General features: G+C 39.9%; 2 protein-coding genes across 6 annotated transcripts in view; one reads left to right on the forward strand and one right to left on the reverse strand.

Annotated features, from left to right (window-relative positions):
* RIPOR2 (RHO family interacting cell polarization regulator 2) overlaps positions 1–8,865 on the forward strand; it is a 92,195-nt gene extending 83,330 nt beyond the window's left edge. For all 5 annotated transcript variants that reach the window (XM_072152422.1, XM_072152426.1, XM_072152424.1 and 2 more), the window contains 2 exons: positions 2,832–2,922; positions 4,798–8,865. In XM_072152422.1, the coding sequence (XP_072008523.1) occupies positions 2,832–2,922; positions 4,798–5,192 (486 nt within the window). In that variant the 3' untranslated portion in view covers positions 5,193–8,865. The remainder of the gene's footprint in view (positions 1–2,831; positions 2,923–4,797) is intronic.
* A 5,503-nt stretch (positions 8,866–14,368) lies between these two features.
* On the reverse strand, positions 14,369–20,398 carry GMNN (geminin DNA replication inhibitor). Its single transcript, XM_072152427.1, has 7 exons — positions 20,276–20,398; positions 19,009–19,071; positions 16,761–16,859; positions 15,678–15,813; positions 15,499–15,581; positions 14,895–15,005; positions 14,369–14,809 (listed from the first exon to the last, which is right to left on the reverse strand). Exons 2-7 carry the CDS (start codon positions 19,063–19,065, stop codon positions 14,663–14,665), a joined length of 633 nt encoding a protein of 210 aa, XP_072008528.1. The 5' UTR covers positions 19,066–19,071; positions 20,276–20,398; the 3' UTR covers positions 14,369–14,662.
* Positions 20,399–21,681: the final 1,283 nt, after the last annotated feature.

Raw genomic sequence — 21,681 nt, forward strand, 5'->3', positions numbered from 1 at the left:
ACACCCACCGGAGTTATGATAACGCCCTCCCCTATTGAAAGGTGTTGAAGATCCCATTTAATACGAATTTTGTTTCTTACCCATTTTACTGCATGTTTGGGTCACGTGATATTCACTGACAGTAGTGTCTCCTGCTGTGCACACATTACTCATTTCATGTAAGAAGTTTTACCACCTCCAATGTAATGAATAAATTCCTTTCCTGTTGCTAAACCGTGTTGATCCATCTAGTGTTGGTATTGTATAATGTGTCACAAATTTACTAAAACGCTTGTAAGAAAGGTTGTCTTGTTCATTACGAGCAGTCTGTAAGCCTTCTGCTCGTCTGAGGTAAGACGAGTTGAACCTTTGGCCTCAAGGCGAAAGAGTATAATAAATCAGAATAAGTTCTGCTAATTGAGGTCTCGCGTCTTTTTATTTTCCCATAACTCGTGCTACTGCCCTAAATATCTGTGCCTCCTTAAAAGTCCCCAGCAGCCCCCTCCTCAGAACAGGACCCTGTCATACTTCATACTGCTAGGAACAGTGATGCAGCTCTGTTGGGTCAGAGACTTATACTCGCACAAGATTTATGCTGTGTCTCACCCCATTATACATTATACTATGATATATATGAACAGTAAGTGTATTTCCTTGTATACGTATAGATGGAGCAAAGGTTAGAGTGATGCATACTATTGAAATGAATGATGGGAAGCATGTTAAATGCAAAATTTGACTTTTTGCCTCAGAGAGCAGAAAAAGCTCTCACCATGACATAGTGAATTAGTTTCCTGGCTGTAAATTCAGACAGTTTGGTAGTTTGCTGTCTACGTGGCTGGCACTACCTGAAATCATACTAAAAAGTCCCATTGTGTAATGAGTATGAACTATAAAAAGTAGCTAAATCCTGCTGCCATCTGTCTTTTGTGTTCCACTCACCAGGCGGCATGGGCAAGTTTTTACAAGTGATTTTGAAGTCTGAATTTTTGACGGTTATCTCAGCGCCATGTCCTTGTATTCCTAAGCCCCATCGTTTAGCTTTTATATGCGGATCTTGGCAGGATAAAAGTGGCAGAGATCCAAGCCAAAGCTGAATTGTAAAGCACATAACTGTTTATAAATGAGAGAAGAGCACTTTTGGTTTTACATCTGCTGGCTGTACAAATGACAACCAAAAGTGACCAATGTAAATATCTTATTTATAGTAGGATTATTATGAAGGGTCATGGGGAGCTCTTGTGCAGTCATCATTACATCTAACCCCAACCGACCACCAATAAAGAATGAAAATGTACTAAATACACCTAAATAACATTGATGGTAATGTTTTATAGAATTGTTTCCCCTAAATCCCTTCCTCATCCAATCCCTTCCATGGTTGAACTTGATGGACAAGTGTTTTTCTTTCAACTGTATAAACTATGATACTAAATGAGTCTCACATTTTTACAAGCAATTATTAGGAAACTGTTGACAAGTTTTTCCAGCAAATTCTCACAAATGATGGCTGGTCAGTGCAATCATTCCCACCTTTTTGGCTGTAACATTTCCATACATAAACGCACCTTTATTGATTTTATACTTTTGCCTTGTAAGTTACATGCTGTAGGTCATCTTACTAGTGGCTGTATGTGTGAGTTCTCCCATTTTGTACCAGCAAACAGACTCTCCGGCTTATGGCACAGCCGGTAATATGTCTTATGTGTGGACAAGAAGTCAGTTTCCTTTTTATAAGAGCCTTAGAGCGGTCACACGTGGCGTGTAGCGCATGCGTTTTAAAGGCAATGCCACAGTTGACAAGATATTTCCCTAATTAAATTGCTGTTAACATTTGTATTTAAATGTTAATGGTTGCATTTTGTAAATGTTAACAGCAATTTAATTAAGAAAATCTGTCTTCCGCTTTTGCATTGCGTTTTAAAACTCATGTGTGAAACACCAAGCGTAACCGCACCCTCAAGATTAACAGTAATAGAGAAACTGACTGGCTGTTCACAGATGGGGTCTTACTAATCAGAAAAGCGGCCAATAAATAGAGAAGACCTAAACTGCAGTTTTCATCATCTTTCCTTCAAACAAGACAGAGAATAACATTTTTATGGTAGTGTAACTTTATGTCAAATATTTAAAATATGGGTATTGGCCGTCCCTGACTTAGAGGTGTTGGCCACTTTAGCTCATATTTTGTGTACTGTGTGTTTAAGTGTGGGGGGGCAGGATATTAGGTAATTTACCAAGGCGGCACGGTGGCTGAGTGAGTAGCACTTCTGCCTTGCAGCACTGGGGTCCTGGGTTCGAATCCCACCCAGGTCAACATCTGCAAAGAGTTTGTATATTCTCTCCGTGTTTGCGTGGGTTTCCTCCGGGTACTCCGGTTTCCTCCCACACTTCAAAACATACTGTTAGGTTGTTTAGATTGTGAGCCCCATTGGGACAGGGACCAATTTGACATGCTTTGTGCAGCGCTGCGTAATCTGTGTGCGCTATATAAATAAAGAATTATTATTATTATTATTATTCATCTATTAATAGTTCTGCTCTGCTTTCTTGATATGTGAAGCCTCCTGTCTTTTACCTCATCAGCCAGACATTCCTGTCCATAAAATGGTCGCAGTTGAAGGGTCATGTGGTCTGTAACTCCCAATTTTTCATGGACAAATAGAGATCACATCTCAGCCATTGTCTCCATGACAACCCAAACTTTTTCAAATCCAATTGATAGTGGGGGAAAAAATTTGTCTGGAGTAACACTTGAAATATACCTGATCCGGCTAGCTTACAAATTTAACTTTACAAATTAACAAACCTACAGAACATATTTTTATGTGAATGTTTATTATGTTTTTCAGGCTACAGAAACCATTAATACTCTTGTCTCTGTCTGTCAGTCGGAAAATGAAGTACTTAGCAATTTTTGTGATGCAACTTTACTGTCACTTGGTAAGTCAATTGTAGATACTGAAGCTGTATATGGAGATAAGTATCACCTTGCATTTAATCTCACCTTAATGTTCACAAACTCATATTATTGAGTGTCTACATAAATGGTGTTTTGGTGATTCCCAGATGTTGTTCACTATTGCCTATGGTGATAATGACTAGGTAAGGTGGATAAGATAGCAATTTAATTATTTCGTAACATAGTAAAGATCACATGTACAACACAAAATTTCAAATGGCTATCACAAAACCATTAAAGGGGTTGTCCACTTTCAGCAAATAATTGATGTGGTTTCAATATACTTTCTGTATGAACTCCTCATGATTTTCTACATCTCTGCTTGTTTTTATTCAACAGGAAGCTCCACTGTTTACTTCCTATGGTCCATGGTCATGTGATTTCACACAGGTGCACGGCTTATTATAACACACAGTTCTGATTACTAGATCTAGATCCAGATCTAGAAAACCGAGAGGAATTGATACAAGAGGTGTATTAGAAAATTCTATAGATTTTCATTACACAGACAATATCAATTATTTGCTGAAAATAAATGCCCCTTTACATAAAAAATTTTACTATTTTAGTAATGTCCAAATACCATATATACTCATGTATAAGCCAAGTTTTTCAGCACGAGTCAGTAAAAAAATAAACTTACATACTCACCTTCTCTCTGTGGTATTAGCTGGCAGAGGCCCGTCCAGCACACACTATGATGTGGCCGTGTCGCCGCTGATTACGTCTTAGTGTGCACCGATCAGCACTGGAGTGCATGGACGTGCTTCTGCCGGCTAATACAGTAGAGAGGAGGAAGAAGAGGAGCCGCCCTGAGCATCAGGGGTGCCTGAAGGTAAGCAGATAAGTTTTTTTTTTTACGTGCTGGGGAAACTGGGGGCTGGCTAGCTATATACTACACTAGGCTGGCTGTATACTAAAGTGGAAGGGGTCTGGCTGTATTCAAAAGGGGGCTGTCTATATACTAAAGGGGGTTGGCTATATACTACAGGGGACTGGCTTGCTATATTTTATTGGGGGTTGGCTGCCTATATACTACAGGGGGCTGGCTATATACTACAGGAGGCTGGCTGGCTATATACTACTGGGGGCTTGCTGGCTATATACTGAAAGGCTGTGACCAATACATCTCCCACCCTCGGCTCATACTCCAGTCAATAGGTTTTCCCAGTTTTTGGTGGTAAAATTAGGGGCCTCTGCTTATACTCGAGGATATAACGTAACTTGTATTGATAAAACTTGCATCAAACTTGAGTATTGCATCTTTTCAATAGGAGAATGTTGATATATACACCTATACACATGAGATCTTAAAGCAGAGTTGGCCTTACACATTAGACAATGATCAGCTGAACAAATTCCTGCAGCTCAGTTATCTTTCCCAATTCTTTCATACACATTTATGTTTATGGTTGCCTGAAAATCAATTTTCTACGGTGAGAATGTTTCTGCCAGACCCATTTGGCAATGGTTTGAATCCCTTCAGTAAAAAAGGCTAAAGCATTTTGAAATCCCACAGCCAAGTTCTGATCTCCCTCCAGGGAAAGTTTGTAGAGCTGCAAGTCACCATGAGCTTCCATGTGGTGACTAAGAGCTCTAGGATTGACTCCTCCCATTGAAATGAATGGACTTTTAGGGAACTTCCTGGAAGGACTTACAGAGCAATCCCATCATTGAAGTCCTACTTACTATACCTATTGGTTTACAGATTTTACCCCACCTAGATGGGTACTTTGGGTAACATTATGGTCATTTTCTTTGGACAGGGGAAGGAGATAAATGTTTTAGATTTAAAAAAAATTCTTAAAAAAGCTGATGAGTCTGATACTAAAGTATAATAATCCTATTTTTTGAAGGGGAAGATGGAAGGCAGGCATATGGAAATATTCAAAAGGAAATTCATAAAGAAGATAGGCAGGAGTATGCATGCCCTAAGAAAGCCTCTCCAAAAGCACAAGACAGACAGCGGACAAACCAATGTCCTGAGGAGGTCCCTACAGCAGTAGAAGATGAAAAGTGTGTACATGAAAGCCTTGAGGAAGTTACTCCAGAACAAGAAAATGGCAGGCAGGCACATGAATGTTTTCACAAAGCCACTGCAGAAGAAGATGGAAGTCAGGCGTATGAATGCCTTGACAAAGTGACTCCAAAGACGGAAGATGGGACGGACTATGAAAGCTTAGGGGAAGCCACTCCACAAGTGGTGACTATAGAAGAGCACCGAGTCCCGGCTACTGCCACTGCGTTTTAGTGTTCTGTACATAAAGACTGAACGTCGGAATAGAATATTTCTGCCTTTAGGAGTTGGTGCTGTAGTCAGTAGAAACTATGGATGATGCATTACTGTACATGGGCCAATGTGAATTTATTTATATCCTTTGAGATTTATACCATTACCCACTATTCTTTAGCGCAGAGCGGGCAGGTGACATGTGACCTACCACCGGTGTACTTTCAACTTCCAAAATGTTTTATCCACTCTTCACCGTTTCATTCTGTTTTTGCAAATCTACTATCCAAGTTTACTGAATCAATCTCATTCCTTGCTGTTAAGAGGGTTACCCGTGCTTATTATCTCAACATGGGCTGTATTTGGGATTAGAGTGCAGTCCGATTCAATTGAGCATGGACAATCCCTCTAAAATCCCAGACAACCACTGTCAGAATTTAATATTAATAGCCATCCATATAATCAATCCACTCCAGATATGACCTCATTTCTACGACTATATATATCTATCATCTTTTTTTTATGTAGAAGTATTTGGTGTTTTTTAAGTCATTTGTACAGTCTAGTAAGGATATTTTCTTGGGTGTCACCAGAAATGTTTTGTTTACCATTCTTAGCCATACTGTGTGTAACCTCAAAACTGACACTAAATACTTTTTCAGTCATTTGTAAATCATATTCAAAGAGTGATGCTTTTAGTTTGTAATTTTGCTTACATTTTTCATTTTACATGAAATTAAGTATGTGAAAAACACTTTTAAATACTCAAAAAATCTATGATGGTGATTGTTTTATTTAAAGGGAACTTGTCACCAGGGACTTAATTGTCACTAAAGACAGGTTACAGAAGCCCATTACAGCTGCAGTGCAAATATTTATTTCTGCTTTCACTAAGAATTTTCATTAAAATATAATTGTGTGTTATAATTTACCTTGCACCCTGACAGAATCGTAGTCACAGGGGTTGGGCTTTGGTTTGGATGAATTTCAAAAAACACAAGCCTTGTCTGTGCTGCTCACTCCTCAGCTCTCAGACCCCACCTTTGTGCACCTGTAAAGCTCCCTCCTGCTCCTTCACAGAGTTCACAACCTGGTGACATCAGTGGGGGAGGAGCTGTACAGGAGCACAAAGGTGGGGGCCAAGAGCTGAGGAGTGAGCACTACAGACAAGTCATGTGTTGTTTTTTGAAATGCATCCAAACCAAAGCAAAGCCCTAGGACTACACATAGGATTCTGTCAGGGTGCAAGGTAAGTTATACCACACAGTTTTATTCTAATGCTAATGCTTAGGGAAAGCAGAAAGACATTTTTGCAATGCAGGTGTGATGGGCTTCTGTAAGTTGTCTTTAGTGAAAATGAGGTCCCTGGTGATAGGTTCCCTTTAAGTCCCGTGTACACAACCCTATTGGGGCCGTAAGTTGGCTGCACAAATTTTGCCCAGATAATGTCCCCCATAGAGGTCTATGATAATCACACACACACTGCAATATGACCAAGCTGTAAAATGTAGAGCATCGTTGGCTCGATTGGTGGTGCAGCTGCTCAGCTTCCTATGGAGAGGGGTGGGGTGATCAGCACTCCCCCTCCAGCTGGCAGTGTGCTTCACCCCGCATGACGTACAGTTGTGTGCTTAGGTAAGGGTATCAGTATAATAATTCTTTATTTATATAGTGCACACAGATTACACAGCGCTGCACAGAGTTTACCAGATTATTGCATTAACTGATAATAGTGAATAGGGTTGCACCCCATAACATCTCACATGATCCTAATCTGTCACCATGTCAGAGCCACTCACTGTATTTCATTCAGGTATTCAGCACCTCGAGCAATGGAAAGTTTTTTAACATAATCTACCAATTTATGTCTAATCTTCCTCCTTAGGCTCCACCTAAATCACACTGTGGGGCCACGGTCACCTTGCAGCAACTTTCTACCTTTTAACCAAGTTTTTATCTTAAACATATTTTTTAGGAATCTTCAGTAATCTGTATTTATATCCAGTTTTTTTTACTCTGGCCACTAGATAATATTAGACTGGCACTTAAAAATTATGCAGCAGTCATCTCATTTAATAAAAAAAATTACTTTTTAATCAGAAAATTAGAAAAATATTCTAAAGATGGCATGAGGCAAAATAAAAATTGGCTATAAATCCCCTTAAAACATTTTCATCAGACTGTTATAGCAACGCTAACAGCCATATAAACCATTCAAAGCTTTTTTTTTTCCTGGAAATCTGTGTCACTATAGCTTTGTGTGTGTTGTTAGTAGCAGCAGGACTGTGAATAATGCTTTTGTATTCCAGGATGGACTTTGAGCTCAGGGGGAGTGTGAATTCCAGAGGCTGCCATAAACAGCCAACAGGACATCAATATCACTTACCTGGAAACCCCTTTAAGATAGTTAACCAAGGTTTTGTTCAGACAGGACTCTTAAGTGATTAATCCACCGCATGCTAATATGTATAAAATGCTAATTATGCTAGAATATTTGCTAAAAAGTGTGTTTTGAGCCACTAGAATGTCATGATGGAAAAAAAAAAAGCCAACCTGCCTCCAAATACAGGCGGTCCCCTACTTAAGGACACCCGACTTACAGACAACTCATAGTTACAGACGGACCCCTCTGCCCACTGTGACCTCTGCTGAAGCTCTCTGGATGCTTTACTATAGTCCCAGACTGCAATGATCATCTGTAAGATGCCTGTAATGAAGCTTTATTGATAATTCTTGGTCCAATTACACCAAAAATTTTGAAACTCCAATTGTCACTGGGGCAAAAGAAAAAAAATTGTCTAGAACTTCCATTATAAAGTATACAGTTTCGACTTACATACAAATTCAACTTAAGAACAAACCTCCAGACCCTATCTTGTATGTAACCCGGGGACTGCCTGTATTACAAGCTCACTTCCCGATACAAATGTCACCGCTGCTCCCAGTAACTAAATGAAGCTGTAGTAGTTAGGATGACATTGTTTTATACTGTCATGAGCACACTTGTATTTATTCAGGGATTGTCAGGTAACTGTACGGTATTATTTTATTGTAAATAAAAGTTGATCCACTCGCCTTTCATGAGCAGATGAAAGTGACAGCGAGTCTGGTACTTCTACTAGAACAGTGCCCTTGATGTCAATCCTTTGTCATAATGGAAATGTAAATAGCAGGTAAGAGGTTTCCACGCACCATGACTTATGAACAAAAGCTTTTGGTGCTTTGATATGGCCAGGAGTAATTGATGAGGTATTGTTGCAATTGTTATAATGTTGTGCAGCATAGGACGTACTGTAATGCTATGTAAAAACTCTAGTGTTCCAGCATTAACATTTGCCAAGACACCTGGCAGACCCTTTTTTCTAACAGCGCTAGGAACGGTGTATATTTATTGATAGATTATAAAGTTATTATTATACTTTGTTCATGTTAAGTTAAACCATAAAGAATAGAGACAAAGATAAATACGAGTTACTTTAGATTGTTGCTTTCGGTGAAGCGGCGTCCATGAAGCTTACCGATCCTTGTAAGGGATTGATGTTAAACTCCTAACAGTGTCTTGTTCTGTCGCATGAGGTGATTCCTCTCTGGACTGACCTGTGCTATTGTGCCTTTTTAGATTTGCAGTATTTGTACTAAGCCTATTTTCCTTTGTGTATAAGTCACAATAAAGACTATTTTTGAAATACTACCATTCACTTACAGTGTCATCTTTTACTGCTATGCTGGAACCTTTTGTAATTCGTGAAATCTGTAAAAGCCAGTACTATGTAGGGAACTTAGTAAACTTTCCTTATATTCCTTTCCAGTAGTGGATTATATATAATATAGGAGGTTATAATATATGACTGAAATATATATAATATAATGGACTGAAAACGTTTGTTCTATGAGCTACCCAAAACGCATCCATGCACAACATGCCGATCTGTTCACAAGAAGGTATGGGACTGTGCCAGACACTTCAGGTGTACAATAGAGGAGCTATTGGAGCTGCACACATATGGAATCGGTCTACATATTCTGAAAAATTCTGCTGAAAAGTAAACATACCCTGCTGTGTTCAATGTAATATAATAAAAAACAATGTGCTCCACCAGGCTAAATATTATGAGCATTAGAAATGTTTGGAGGCAACTAAGGCGTCACCTGTTCTATGCACTGTGGACGGGCAGCACTTTTATTGTACGGGGGGAGTGTAAGTGACTTACAATACAAGGTGCTCCAGTGACAAGGGCGGAGCGCCCCAAACTTATTATCATTTTTATAACTCTATATTGCCACAATTGTGGCACATAGAGTTACAATCAAAGAAGCCCTGAGGAACATCATTCCTCAAGAAACTTTTTAGTAGGACACGTCTACCAATTGTCTTTAATTTGCACAATACATCTCCCCATACAAATAAGTACTCTATTTGTAGCTATTCGTATGTTTTGCACCAGGGGTGGTAACTGTTCAACCCTTTGTTCCATTATTCTGTAGTTAGATTGGTGTTAATGTCTTATTTCCTTGCTGTTAAAGATGAATAGTTCAAAGGTTTTCTGTTAATGTTTATCAATAGAATGAACCCTTTTGGCCGACTAACAAGTGATTTCAGTTATATCATAGACCAAAGTACAGACCTAATAAAAAAAAAAAAAAAAAGTAATGGAATTTGAAGTTAACTTTAAGGTGAAATGCAGAAGTTTTGTAATATTTTTGCAAAAATAAGAAGCTACCATGCAGCTTCAGTAATGGTTTCATTTGTATGGACAAAATGAAACCATTGGCACAGGGATTTTATCATTTAAAAAACAAGTTTCTGAACAAATAATCCTTTTATTCTATTATAAAGATTATGTATGCAATTCAAACCAATGTAGTGATCAGGAACAAAGTTTATGCAGGCCAGATACACAAGATCAGATTATCGTGACCAATTACACAATCCGCATTAATTCTGTGGACTATACATATGTAAAGATTGGCAAACATCGGCAAAAGTACAATAACCAGGAACTTAGTCACGGAAAGGTGCAGAGGTAGAAGGGATCTGGCCCATAAAGGCTGTTAGGGATAAGTGGCTCCAGAATCCTAGTATCATGCAGCATCGAGGACAGACTGGCTTCTCATTACATGTCACAGGGTATTAGCTGACAGGCAAGCAAACAGGTTACATAAAATGAAGTTTGAATCATGACATTAACTTGACAATGGTTAGGGAACATGGCCGCTGTATCTAAGATGGCAGACAGTAGTCAAGATGGCGTCCGAAACAAGTGTGACCTCCTTAACAAGGCTAACAATCAACTAAACCAAATCTGTAGTGAGGATGCTAAGGCTTACCTGTCTCATAGGAAAATAATGGGGAGCATTTCCTTACCTGTGCGCTGGAGTTCTCCAAAAGTGAATTGTCTAATAATGCACTGTTCCTTGACTCACTTAGATCGTGCGCCCGATATCCTGCATGTGTCGCTTCCCCGCTCAAGTCCGACAGAGTTCATCATATTTTAGTGGTGTATGTAAGTGCTTGGGCTTGCGACACAATCTGAAAGTTAAATCCTGTGCTCAGTCCAAATCAGTCGGACCATCTGACGGCCCCCCTCCCCCTCAATTTGTGTCTGATGGAAGTCAGCACAGCCGCGACACAATCCGATCGCATGCGACACAATATCAGCGCAGACAGATTAAATACCTGTGCAAGCCGTGTAATCCCCAGAAAAGGCGCACAGTCCGATGAAAGAGCCCTTATGTCTTTTGTTATTTATATGAAATCATATCACAATCTCTTATACATGACAGCATCCACCTATGCTTCTTGTCATCATTGAAATCGGTTAGAATACAGACATTATATGAGCCACATCAACAATCCACTGAGTAGAAAATGTTATAGTAGAGAAACCTTAAATAGCCTCCTTCTGCAGATGTGCATAATACATATGCAAATGGAGATTCTTGTTAAATGTTAAAAGAATATTTAATATTTGTTACAATCTTGGTTGTTTATATACAATGTAATCTACAGAATTTTTACCATTAAGACTTTTTACCACACAAGTCTGTGAAGCCAGTTATAAATTTCACATCTAACTTGCTAAAGTCTGCACTGAACTAAGAACTTTCATTTATCCTGATCAATATTTACCCACATGGCAAATGTTTAGCTACAAACCGAAACGAAGGTCAAGAACTGACCAGGCTCTTCAACTTTATCCTGTTGAACAATCTATTGCAACCTTCTCTAACGCTATAAACAAATCCAAGAGAGAAGATGGGTGTAATCCTCACCTATTGTTCCTTTCACGTCCCACTACTAGGGGCTAATTTGTGGACCCTCTTAACAGGGAATAACCTCTGAGCCAATGATTGGTTATGTATGTGTCAAGATAAACCTGGAAGCAGAGGAAAATAGGGGTCTCAGTGAAATCCTCTTAAAAGGTATAGAAGAGTTTAGATCTAAAATGACAAGAAATTAAACAATTGTCTGTTCTCTGGCAACAATCAAACTTAAACTATAGAACTTGGGCTTCAAAATAAGACTGCAAACAGGGCAATTGTGTAAGAATTGTGCAACTTTGTCACCTTCAATTTTGAAAAAAAGATTGTATTTCCTTTACAGCCATGTTTACCAACAGCAACATTTTTAGATATTTTTTGAAAAATTTGAATGTCACAATCCTGCTTCAGCAGAAATAGCATATCAAAGCAGGGCCAAGCATATTAAACCTTCAACACACAATAAAACTGACTTCTAAAGTCCCATGACAATAAATTCCCCCCACTGTCTTATGGTTCAGGGAATTGACTGATGTTCATTTAAACTTTGGATCAATAATGTTGAATTTTGGGGGGCAGTTCCTACACATACAGCAGGTCACTGAGGCCAATGGAAAGCTAAAGCCTGTTGACCGCTTTTAATGTTCTCCATGGTCAGCATGTCAAATGTTTAGTTAGCAATCTGTCAATGGGAAGCTTTACACAAGGAGTCATTTGCAACAGCACTCAAGACATTCAATTCAGAAGATGACATTTTTGAACAGAGTGTGAAGTTTGAGTTTTGCAAAAAAAAAAAAAAAAAAAAGGGGAAGGGAAACTTAGAATTGAATAGCCAGAACACAACTGGTAGTAGAGTAGGGGAGAAAACCTGGTGGTTTCTAAGTACTAAGAACATTGAATATCTGCATGAATAGTTGTAAACTATGCAAGAGCACAAATTCATGTGTGAAGTACATTTAACTGGAGAAGTCTTGCCGAATGGAGAATGACAACTAGAATGTCACTTATAAAGTACATGTGATCAAGATGCATCTGCATTTCAAAGTTGCAGAATGCGGTCTTGTATGTGCACATGTTGCATTTAAAGCTGCATTACATTTTGATGCAAAACCATTTTACATCTGTTAAAATGAAACCTACAAATGAAACGAATGCAGTTCTATACAATGCAGTTACTGCTGCCACTATCAATTCCTTGTGTCATTTCATACTCTGTGCCCTTTAAGCTAACCCACAATGACTTCATCTACCTACACATGCAACTACTCTCTCTCCCCCCCCCCCCCCCAAAAAAAAAAAAATGGATGAACATACTGGTGGCAGTATAAGTGCCAAGCTTACTGCAAAACTGAATGACAGAACCTGTAATGCAAATTAACCCACCCAAAATAGACTTCATTTTAAAAACTGTTTTATAAGCATTGCCCTTCTTACCAAATGGTCCCTCTCCATGGCTGCAACATTAAGCCAGTTTGTAACACTGGATCACTTTGACACCTGTCGAGTCACATTAAAATTTACTTGCATTGCCCTGCCTGTTCCTGATCAACAGGCTATATTCTGCTGTATGAAACAGCTCAGTTACATCATTGGACACTTAGTCATGTGACCAGGATGACATCAAAGGTCCTGTTATATCTACCATGATAGGGATTTTTATGCAGGGCCCCAACAGCCCTCTTGACTTTTGTAAGGCGAGTCCTAATTAACCCTTTGAGGGAGGAGGAGATAGCTGCCGGCAGCGAGATGACGTCCGTAATAATGGCGTCTGTTTTGTTCTCTTGCTCAAGATGGCCGCTGTAGAGGAATACATCAACAACCCCATCTATGTATCTGATCAGATTAAATCGTGGAGGCTGCTGTGACTTCATGTGGTAAGATATATAAATGGTGTACAGGTTGCTGCCAGGATGCAAAAACATCTGATGGTCACATGACATGCTGAAAAGAGGCATGGGATATGAGTGGAGATTTAGTAGATTATAGTATTGTAGAGCAGTGATCCCCAACCTTTTTCTGCCCAGAGACCAGCTGTAAACATACATTTTCTTCAGGGACCAGCTCGGTGGGGGGGTTGCGGTCTGGTGTCAGTTTCATAGCTAAAAATGTATATTTGAATGCTCCACCATAACTCCGTGTGCTTAGCTTACATCGTTCCATTTCCTGAAGAAGCACCCAAACTTGTATTGTCCTTTTTCCTGTAGCATGCTCCCCTCCCATGTCCCCTTTACTGCATTATGTCTTCCCTCCATGTCTCCTTTCCTCACCATATGCTTCCAATGTCCCCTTTCCCAGCCGAACTCTGTCAAAAACAAAAAAAAACTTACCTTCCTCATTCCCCTGCAACAGTCTTCTCTTCCTTCCCTTCACTAATAGCATGATGTTATGACATCATGACGCTTGTCGTCAATAGAGCAGTGCATTATTTGGTGGGGTTTTTTTTGTTTTAAAGAGGTCAGGCGCGGCCCAGTACCAGGTGTTCCAAGGCCCGGTCTTGGGCCGCGGACCGGTGGTTGGGGTACACTGTTGTAGAGGACAAGCCTTCTGATGCCAAGGAATGCAAGGGAAAACAAGGCAACTAAAAGGGTGGCAGTTAACCCCTTAATGACCTGACCCTTTGTTCTTATTTTTTACTCCCCACCTTCAAAAATCTGGAACTTAATTTTTACACGTAGAGCTCTAAGGGCTTGTTTTCTGCACAACAAATTGCACTTCAGTGACCATTTAACCCCTTCCTGACATTTGTGGTCAATTTTAATCAGAAGTTTTGATAGGAGTGCTCCTTGTGGATAAGCTGCTTGGCACTAGCTAGCAACAGTAAGATCACAAGAACTGGCAAGTTAAAATTACAGGATTCATTATTGAAAGATATGAAATGAGGCAATATTGACTTCCATGACCAAATGTCACTTGATGGAAAGAATCCAGACATTACATTTCCATTATGAACTCAGTTTATTAAAAAAAACACTAAATGTACAACCACCTTTATCAAGGCTAGTGGATTAAAAACTATATACAGACATTTGAAAATACATAGTATTTGCATTTATGACAAGTGGCCACCAGGAAAGGCAGTGATTAGGACACTAAAGTCTGGACTGGCAACCACTTTCATCACCACAGATGCCCTTAGTCCTGAAGTTCTCCACAAATACCAGTAAATGGGCAATTTGTAGCGGCATTAAAAGCCAGTCTATGATCAAAGAAAACCCTGAAGGTCTTTGAGTTTATGCATCATCATCATATTCATGTTCCATACTGGAAGATAAACTTGACTGCTGATCCTCCAGGTCTGCTTCATCTTCACATCTGGCCTCTTCCAAGTCCAAGTTCTTCAAGTCTTCAAGACTTTGAGGTGCACTTCCAGTAAGCCTCTGAGAGCAAGAAATACAAGTTAGTGCATACTCTTACAAGACATCCTGTCATTGAGATTTTGGCTTTCAAAAGTCTAATACTTACCTCTATTAAGTTTGCCATGTATTGCACATGTCCTGCTAGTTCTAAGAGTTCATCATTTTCTTGTTTTAGCCGTGCAATCTCCCCATCCTTAAGCTCAATTTGACTATGCAGCTGTAAAAGAAACAATCATCTTTTTAACTTCACAAAAGACTGCAGCACAAGATCATGCGAAAATTGTTTCACATCAGTTTTTAGGGACTCCTTGTGTCTAGTTCACACCACCAGTCCTGGTTCTAGATTTCCATAATGGAATCTAAACTTACCTGGATGTCAACTTTGTCAAAATAACCATTTACACTGCTGACGAGAGAGCCCAAGTGGCTTTGCTGACACCACTGTAGTAACAAAGCTTCATGTACATAAAATTAACTTTATTAATGAACTATAAACCTAGTATATCCCTATAGTTACACTGGTGGGAGCTTGTCAGCAGCATGAATGGTTGAAGTTTAAATGCTTTTGTACATTTTCTTTAAAGTAACAGGCATAACCAGTGTAAACTTGGCCTTATTTTGGTGTGCAGGTGGAGATTAATTGTATAAAGGATGTTGAACCATTAGATTTACTGCAAGAATGAACCATTTGTTATCTGGCTTGTAATTACCTTCTCATTCTCCTGTAGTACTTCATAGAGCGCCCTTCTCCTTTCCTCTGCAAGCTCCTTCCAGTACTGAGATGTAGGATTTTCTATACAAATAGAAAGTATTATATTTATGTTATGAAACTACCTCCATACAGCGCCTTTTATCCACTAGCATTGCCTTTTTACCAACAAGCACTCACCTTTCACCATGAGGTCATAAGCTTCGTTTGTACAATCTGTATTCTCACTTTGTTCCGGGTCAACAGCAACTTCAACTTTTGCCTTTTTTGAGGTGATCTGATCATTCCATAGCTTTCTTTTTGTTGAGTTTTTGGTCTAGAAAAGACATAAGACATTAGTTGCCAATTTCTTGTAAGAAAATCCCTCCAAGGCTATAACAGAGCCACTGATGTAGCAACAACCCTCCCAAACATTAAAGAGCAACTGTAAAGGTTTCACAAATCAATAGCTCTTGAGATGTAAAACAACTTTGCCTATCATCTTTGTTACCTATATTAAGTAGTTTCTTTGCTACCCCTTTAGATTACCTTATTGCTGCAGTAGGCGCTTCATACTGTAGATTTGTTTGACAGTTTCATAGGAAGGGAGAGGCTGCTGCTCCCTACTCAGAGGGGGTCATGTGACAATATGTAGCAGAGCTCAATGTGTCCAAGATAGTGACTATATAGAGGTCTCCTGCACAGAAGAGTGAGGTACAAGACCTCCCCCATTTAGTCCCTCCAGCCCAGTTCTGATTCTACAGAACTTTCTCCTCATGCTGCTCCCCCACCTTGTCATCAGCAGCAACAGCACTGCACAGAGAAGCTATTAACCCCAAGCGCTCACATAGCACAGGCATTAGACTATGTACCTACGATTTCTACCACTTATTACATGCTCCCTGCTCTTCCATGTGATGGAAGCTGTCAGGATGTCACCATATGCATCCTGTATGTGCACTGCTCAGTAGATTTACTTATGGGAAACTAAAAGGATTTCAAGCTAAATTACTTTGAGAACATAATGCATCATGGGATCTGTGGTTAAGCTAACTGGCCTCAGCCTGGGGGCATAGGCAGACATTAGTCTCTGCCCACTTCACCTTTGGGGAGAAAGATTTGTCAAACTTTCAGAACAGAAAATGCCATAACCTTGGAAAGAAAATGGCAAGAAGCACAAAGCTAGCATCTTTTCAGAGGAGGAGTCACACAAGTTGTCAAAATCAGCATCTTTACACTTATGCTTTAAAAGCGCCCAAGAATAGAGTCTCCCAGAATACCTACCTCTGTAGTACGCCCAACAAGTTGACCAGTGGCAGAGGGTTGAATCACCTTAAGGGTCCTCCTTTGGGCATTTTCACATGCCTTATCAGTAAAGAAATTCTAGAATAGAATATTTACAGTGTCAATATATGAACTAGATTTAATCTTACAGAAAGCAATCGATTGCCTTTAATCTTACAGAGAACAGACCAAAGCTTAGACAAACCATTTGGCTGAAATGTTTAATCAGGGTCCATAAAGCAGAGTAAACACAGGGATTACACTGAATGATTTTATAATAGGTGTACTGCTGCCACACTATGGCAAACAAGCAGCCAGATAACAGGTTAGAACTGTATCACTACAGTACCGTGAGAAAGTCACTTATTCACACTATACTCCATCTGACACGAGCTCAACTTTCCCACGGTCAGGTTCTACTGCCGATTATTATCTCGCTGTCAATCAGAACAAGTGCTGAAGACTGTGGGAACCTGCATTGTTAAACATTTCAACTATTATGTCAAACCCTTTAAAGTTATGGATTATTGCATTCTCAAGTTGCAACACTTGACACCAGAGGCTCCTATGTCATGTAACTGTACAACAGGTTATCTCATGGGAAAATCTTAATTTAGCCCACAGTCCATTCATTATGTGTCTGATAAATCAGATTGTTTGCAACTTTTTCACCAAGTGGTTTGTGCATTAACAAACTTAAGTTTTTGTAATTGAGGTACCAGAAATAAAAAGCTGTGTGGCTAAACCAAATGTTTGACCCTTCCACCAACACCACAGCCCTGCTGTAGAAGTAGCATTAAAGTCACTGCTAGTAGGGGGAAGCAATTTTATTACTACAGGTCATACCACGACATATTGCCTAGGCCTCATGCCATGAATGTATGAACACTGCTGTATACAAATGTGTAGCATAAAGCCCCTTTTATTTCAATGGGAAATATGGCCATCCATTTCAATGGCTGAATTGTGAACCATACCATCTGTATATGCAGAACAGGGAAAAAAAAAAAAATAAGTGTGCATGGGACCTTAGCCCATGCAGTGCCCCCCTCATCAGCAAGACTACCATTGTTCAAAAACCCAACAACAAAAACAACCACCAAACCTTTCCCTCAAGTAAAGCATAAGTTGTGTATACTCTAGTAATTTAAACTCCCAATTTAGGTCTGGTGGGCAAAAGTTGTACATTGTGGGATCCCTTAGTTTTTACACCATAATACAAGGACCATGAGCCAAGCAGAATGGGAGAGCAGACACCAAGCAAGCTTGTGACCATTGGGAGACATTAAATGTGTCCTCATGTTGGATACGAGTACATTGTATTTATTTTCAAACTTATACATTATTAGTATATAACAGCAAGAGTTCAGGGTCATAAAAAATTCTACCCGACAACTGGAACAAAACACAGCCGAGTCAGGCTGGGCTTTTTTAAAACAAACTTGTACTCGCCTCCATCGCTCCAGATGTTCAGAGTCACGGTCTGATCTGTGCCCTTTCACACCTACAACTTTTACTGTTATACATTTCTGATTATGATTTTTTGGGAGTGGGAGAGTTGTGAACTCCTTAGTTTTTAAAATAGACTGTAAAGTGCCTCCTCGTTACTTCTACATTTCTATGGCAAATCTCTACAAGACTATAGACCGGTATCTTCTGTTACACAGCTGTGTGTCAACCAATTCTGCACTCCCGGGCTGTAGTATGCCATAAGCATTATTTTCACAGTCTAGCTTAAAGTGAAGGGGTTAATCCTACCGCTCGGCCATCTACCAAACACAGGGAAATTAGATGTGAGGTTGTGCAGCCATCTATGGGAGGGAGTAACTTTTTTACAAACCAAGCAGAATTTGTTAATGAATTTTATCTAAAATGATGGTTTCCGTTAAAAAAAAAAATATATAAGACCGCTCTCAACAGAACTCTGAATAGACAGCCAGCCTGTGATTCTTACTGTTGCATGTAACCCCACCAGCTCCTAGCACTGGATAGGAAAGCTAAGGCATGAAGAGACCAGTAGAAGACTATACAGATGTAGCAAGACAAGCAGCCTTACCACTAGCAGGAAACATCCTTACAGCAAAGGCAATCACCATGTGAACCAAGCCCAAGGTGCATCTTCCTGCTTAAATTCCATCCATCCCAATGTACTGAACTATAATCCATTGGTTATACATATTTTAAATCCCAAACTAATCACTGCAGGTTACTTACATAACATTTTAAACCATTATCATGAAATAGTTACCTTGATGGAGATGGATGGTCTGTCCATATCAGTTCGGGATTTCTTGTTAGACTGCATTATAATCTGCAAATCATAGGACACATTAATAGTTGTAAAAAGTAATTAAATTTTAGTCAACTACACATGATAGTCAGGCAAGTCACAGCCATCCCTAATCTTGTACATATAGGAGCTGGATGAAGGGGGTAGATTAATACAGCTGCTGCTCCTCATGTTTCAATAAACAGGTGAAGCTACCACCAGCATCATGGCAAGTACAATTTTATTCTGCATGGGATTTATCTATGAATGCTGCATTGTCTGAATAGTGCACAAGAACCACCACAAGCAGGACTTATTTTTGGATTTGAGGACTTTAAGATGTCAAGGACAATGCAAAACCATTCAATTAAAGTTAACAGAAGTCTAGGCTCAGTCAAAAACAAGCACAGGAGGGAAAATGACAAACACTAGCAAAGCTATTCAGCTCACCTTAAAGATCCAATCAAAACACACTGAACAGGAAAGAGCCAAGTTTGATACCGTAACACTAATTGTCAAATAAGACAAATCCTTAGAAAAATTGCCTGAGCAAATCTGTACACATACATATATACATATTCATGGCAGCATGAAAACTAACATTGAGTCTTAAATCTTAGTTGTAGACTAACGCGGACTATGATTAAGTTTTGTTTAGAAGTGACAATATTAGTGTTTCTTCTCCGGGAGCCATGATTATATTATTGTACCACTTAATTACACATGCAGTTTTTACCAAGGATATTTAAGAACTTGCCTTCGGTGCTGGAGAAGTTTCACGGTTTATATAGGAGGGAGACACTGCATGAGGGGTCTCAGCTGCTCACCCCAACTTATACAGAAGCAGATGTGATTTGTATGAGGCCTGAGGTCAGATATTTCAAGCCCATCACAAGAACATTAGACTCAAGATATTTATTATGGAGGGAAACGCCGCAGCCCGCCACCAGGAGGTTTTGTGTACCTCAGCACTATACAGTCACTACTACACGAGACCATGCATCGGCTCAGAACAGTTACAGCGAGGCTACAAGAAAGGCGGCAAATACTGTGACGTGTCCGCTGCTCAGGCCTCCAGCACTGCACACAGACAGCGGACATGACGCCACATCATCGGCTCTACAAGAGGAGACTACACGGGCCGCGATAGGGAGACAGGCCACTCGCCGCCCTATACTCGGGAAACTGCCGAGAACCTCAACCGGAGGACACCTCGTAACACACCAACAAACCAAGCCACACTCACCGTCTGTACACGCTGTACTGCTCACTCCACAATCACCTTCTCTACAGAGTGTAACCTTCCCGCGCTCCGCCTCCTTTATACTTAGCGCCCAGACATCACGTGACGGCGCTTCCGTCCTCCCCGCCTTTTCTCCCTCTGAGCGCCGAGGTATCACGTGTCACTGTCTTCTTCCCGCTCATGTGGAGGGGAAGGCAAACAAACTGCAATAGAGGAGGCAGCTCTGATACATCTCTAATATCAGAAATTGTGGGTGTGCGGTGGGCACAAAATGTCGCAGCTTGCCGTCTATCGTAAGGAGTTACGAGGATAGTCTATAACTTGTTGGCGTTGCTAAATGTCCACATGGCGTTAAGGTTGCGGTTTGAAGTGTTGTGTAAATGTCTCTTTAACCCCTTAAGGACGGAGGGTTTTTCGCCTCATTTCTCGCTCTCCAACTTCAAAAATCCATAACTTTTTCATTTTTCCGTGTACAGACCTGTGTGAGGACTTATTTTGTGCGTAACAAATTTTACTTTCCCGTAATGTTATTTATTTTAACATGCCGTGTACTGCGAAGCTGAAAAAAAATTCCAAATGTGGAAAAATTGAAAAAAAACCGCACGTGCGTCACGTTCTTGTGGGCTCAGTTTTTACGACTTTCACTCTTCGCTCCAAATAACACGCCTACTTTATTCTTTGGTTCGGTGCGATCGCGGTGATACCAAATTTCTACAGGTTTTATTGTGTTTTAATACATTTTCAAAAATTAAACGAATGTGTACAAAAAAGAAAAAAAATGTTTTGCCATCTTCTGACGCTAATAACTTTTTCATACTTTGGGGCACGGAGATGTGTGAGGGGTCATTTTTTGCGAAATGAGGCGACGTTTTCATTGCTACCATTTTGAGGTCTGTGCGACATTTTGATCATTTTTTTATTTCATTTTTTATGTTATGTAAAAAGGTGTAAAAGTCGCATTTCGGACATTTGGGCGCCATTTCCTGCCTCGGAGGTCACCGCCGGCCGTAACCGTTTTTATATTTTGATAGATCGGGCATTTTGGGACGCGGCGATACCTAATATGTTTGTGATTTTTACTGTTTGTTATGTTTTATATCCGTTCTAGGGAAAGGGGGGTGATTTGAACTTTTAATATTTGATTAATTTTTTTTTATTTTTTAAACTTTTTTTTTTCTTTTTTTTTTCACTATCTTTTAGACCATCTAGGGTACATTAACCCTAGATGGTCAGATCGCTGCTACCATATACTGCAATACTTCTGTATTTCAATATATGGCATTTTTGCAACACATTCATTACAATGAGCCACTGGCTCATTGTAACGAATATGCAGCTGCCATGTAGCCTCGTGTCAAGAGAAGACGCGAGGCTACCATGGCAACCGATCGCCGCCCCCCGATGACGTT

The sequence above is a fragment of the Engystomops pustulosus genome, chromosome 5 (assembly GCF_040894005.1).
Source record: "Engystomops pustulosus chromosome 5, aEngPut4.maternal, whole genome shotgun sequence".
Taxonomy (NCBI): domain Eukaryota; kingdom Metazoa; phylum Chordata; class Amphibia; order Anura; family Leptodactylidae; genus Engystomops; species Engystomops pustulosus.

Bases quoted from the DNA above. Each gene is read 5' to 3' on its own strand.
- GMNN (XM_072152427.1), bottom strand. From the start codon at position 19,065: ATGCAGTCTAACAAGAAATCCCGAACTGATATGGACAGACCATCCATC. The intron at 15,814-16,760 runs GTAGGTATTCTG...TGTCTTTTCTAG, and splicing joins TTGTTGGGCGTACTACAGAG to ACCAAAAACTCAACAAAAAG. The intron at 15,006-15,498 runs GTAATTACAAGC...TTTCTTTTACAG, and splicing joins TACTACAGGAGAATGAGAAG to CTGCATAGTCAAATTGAGCT.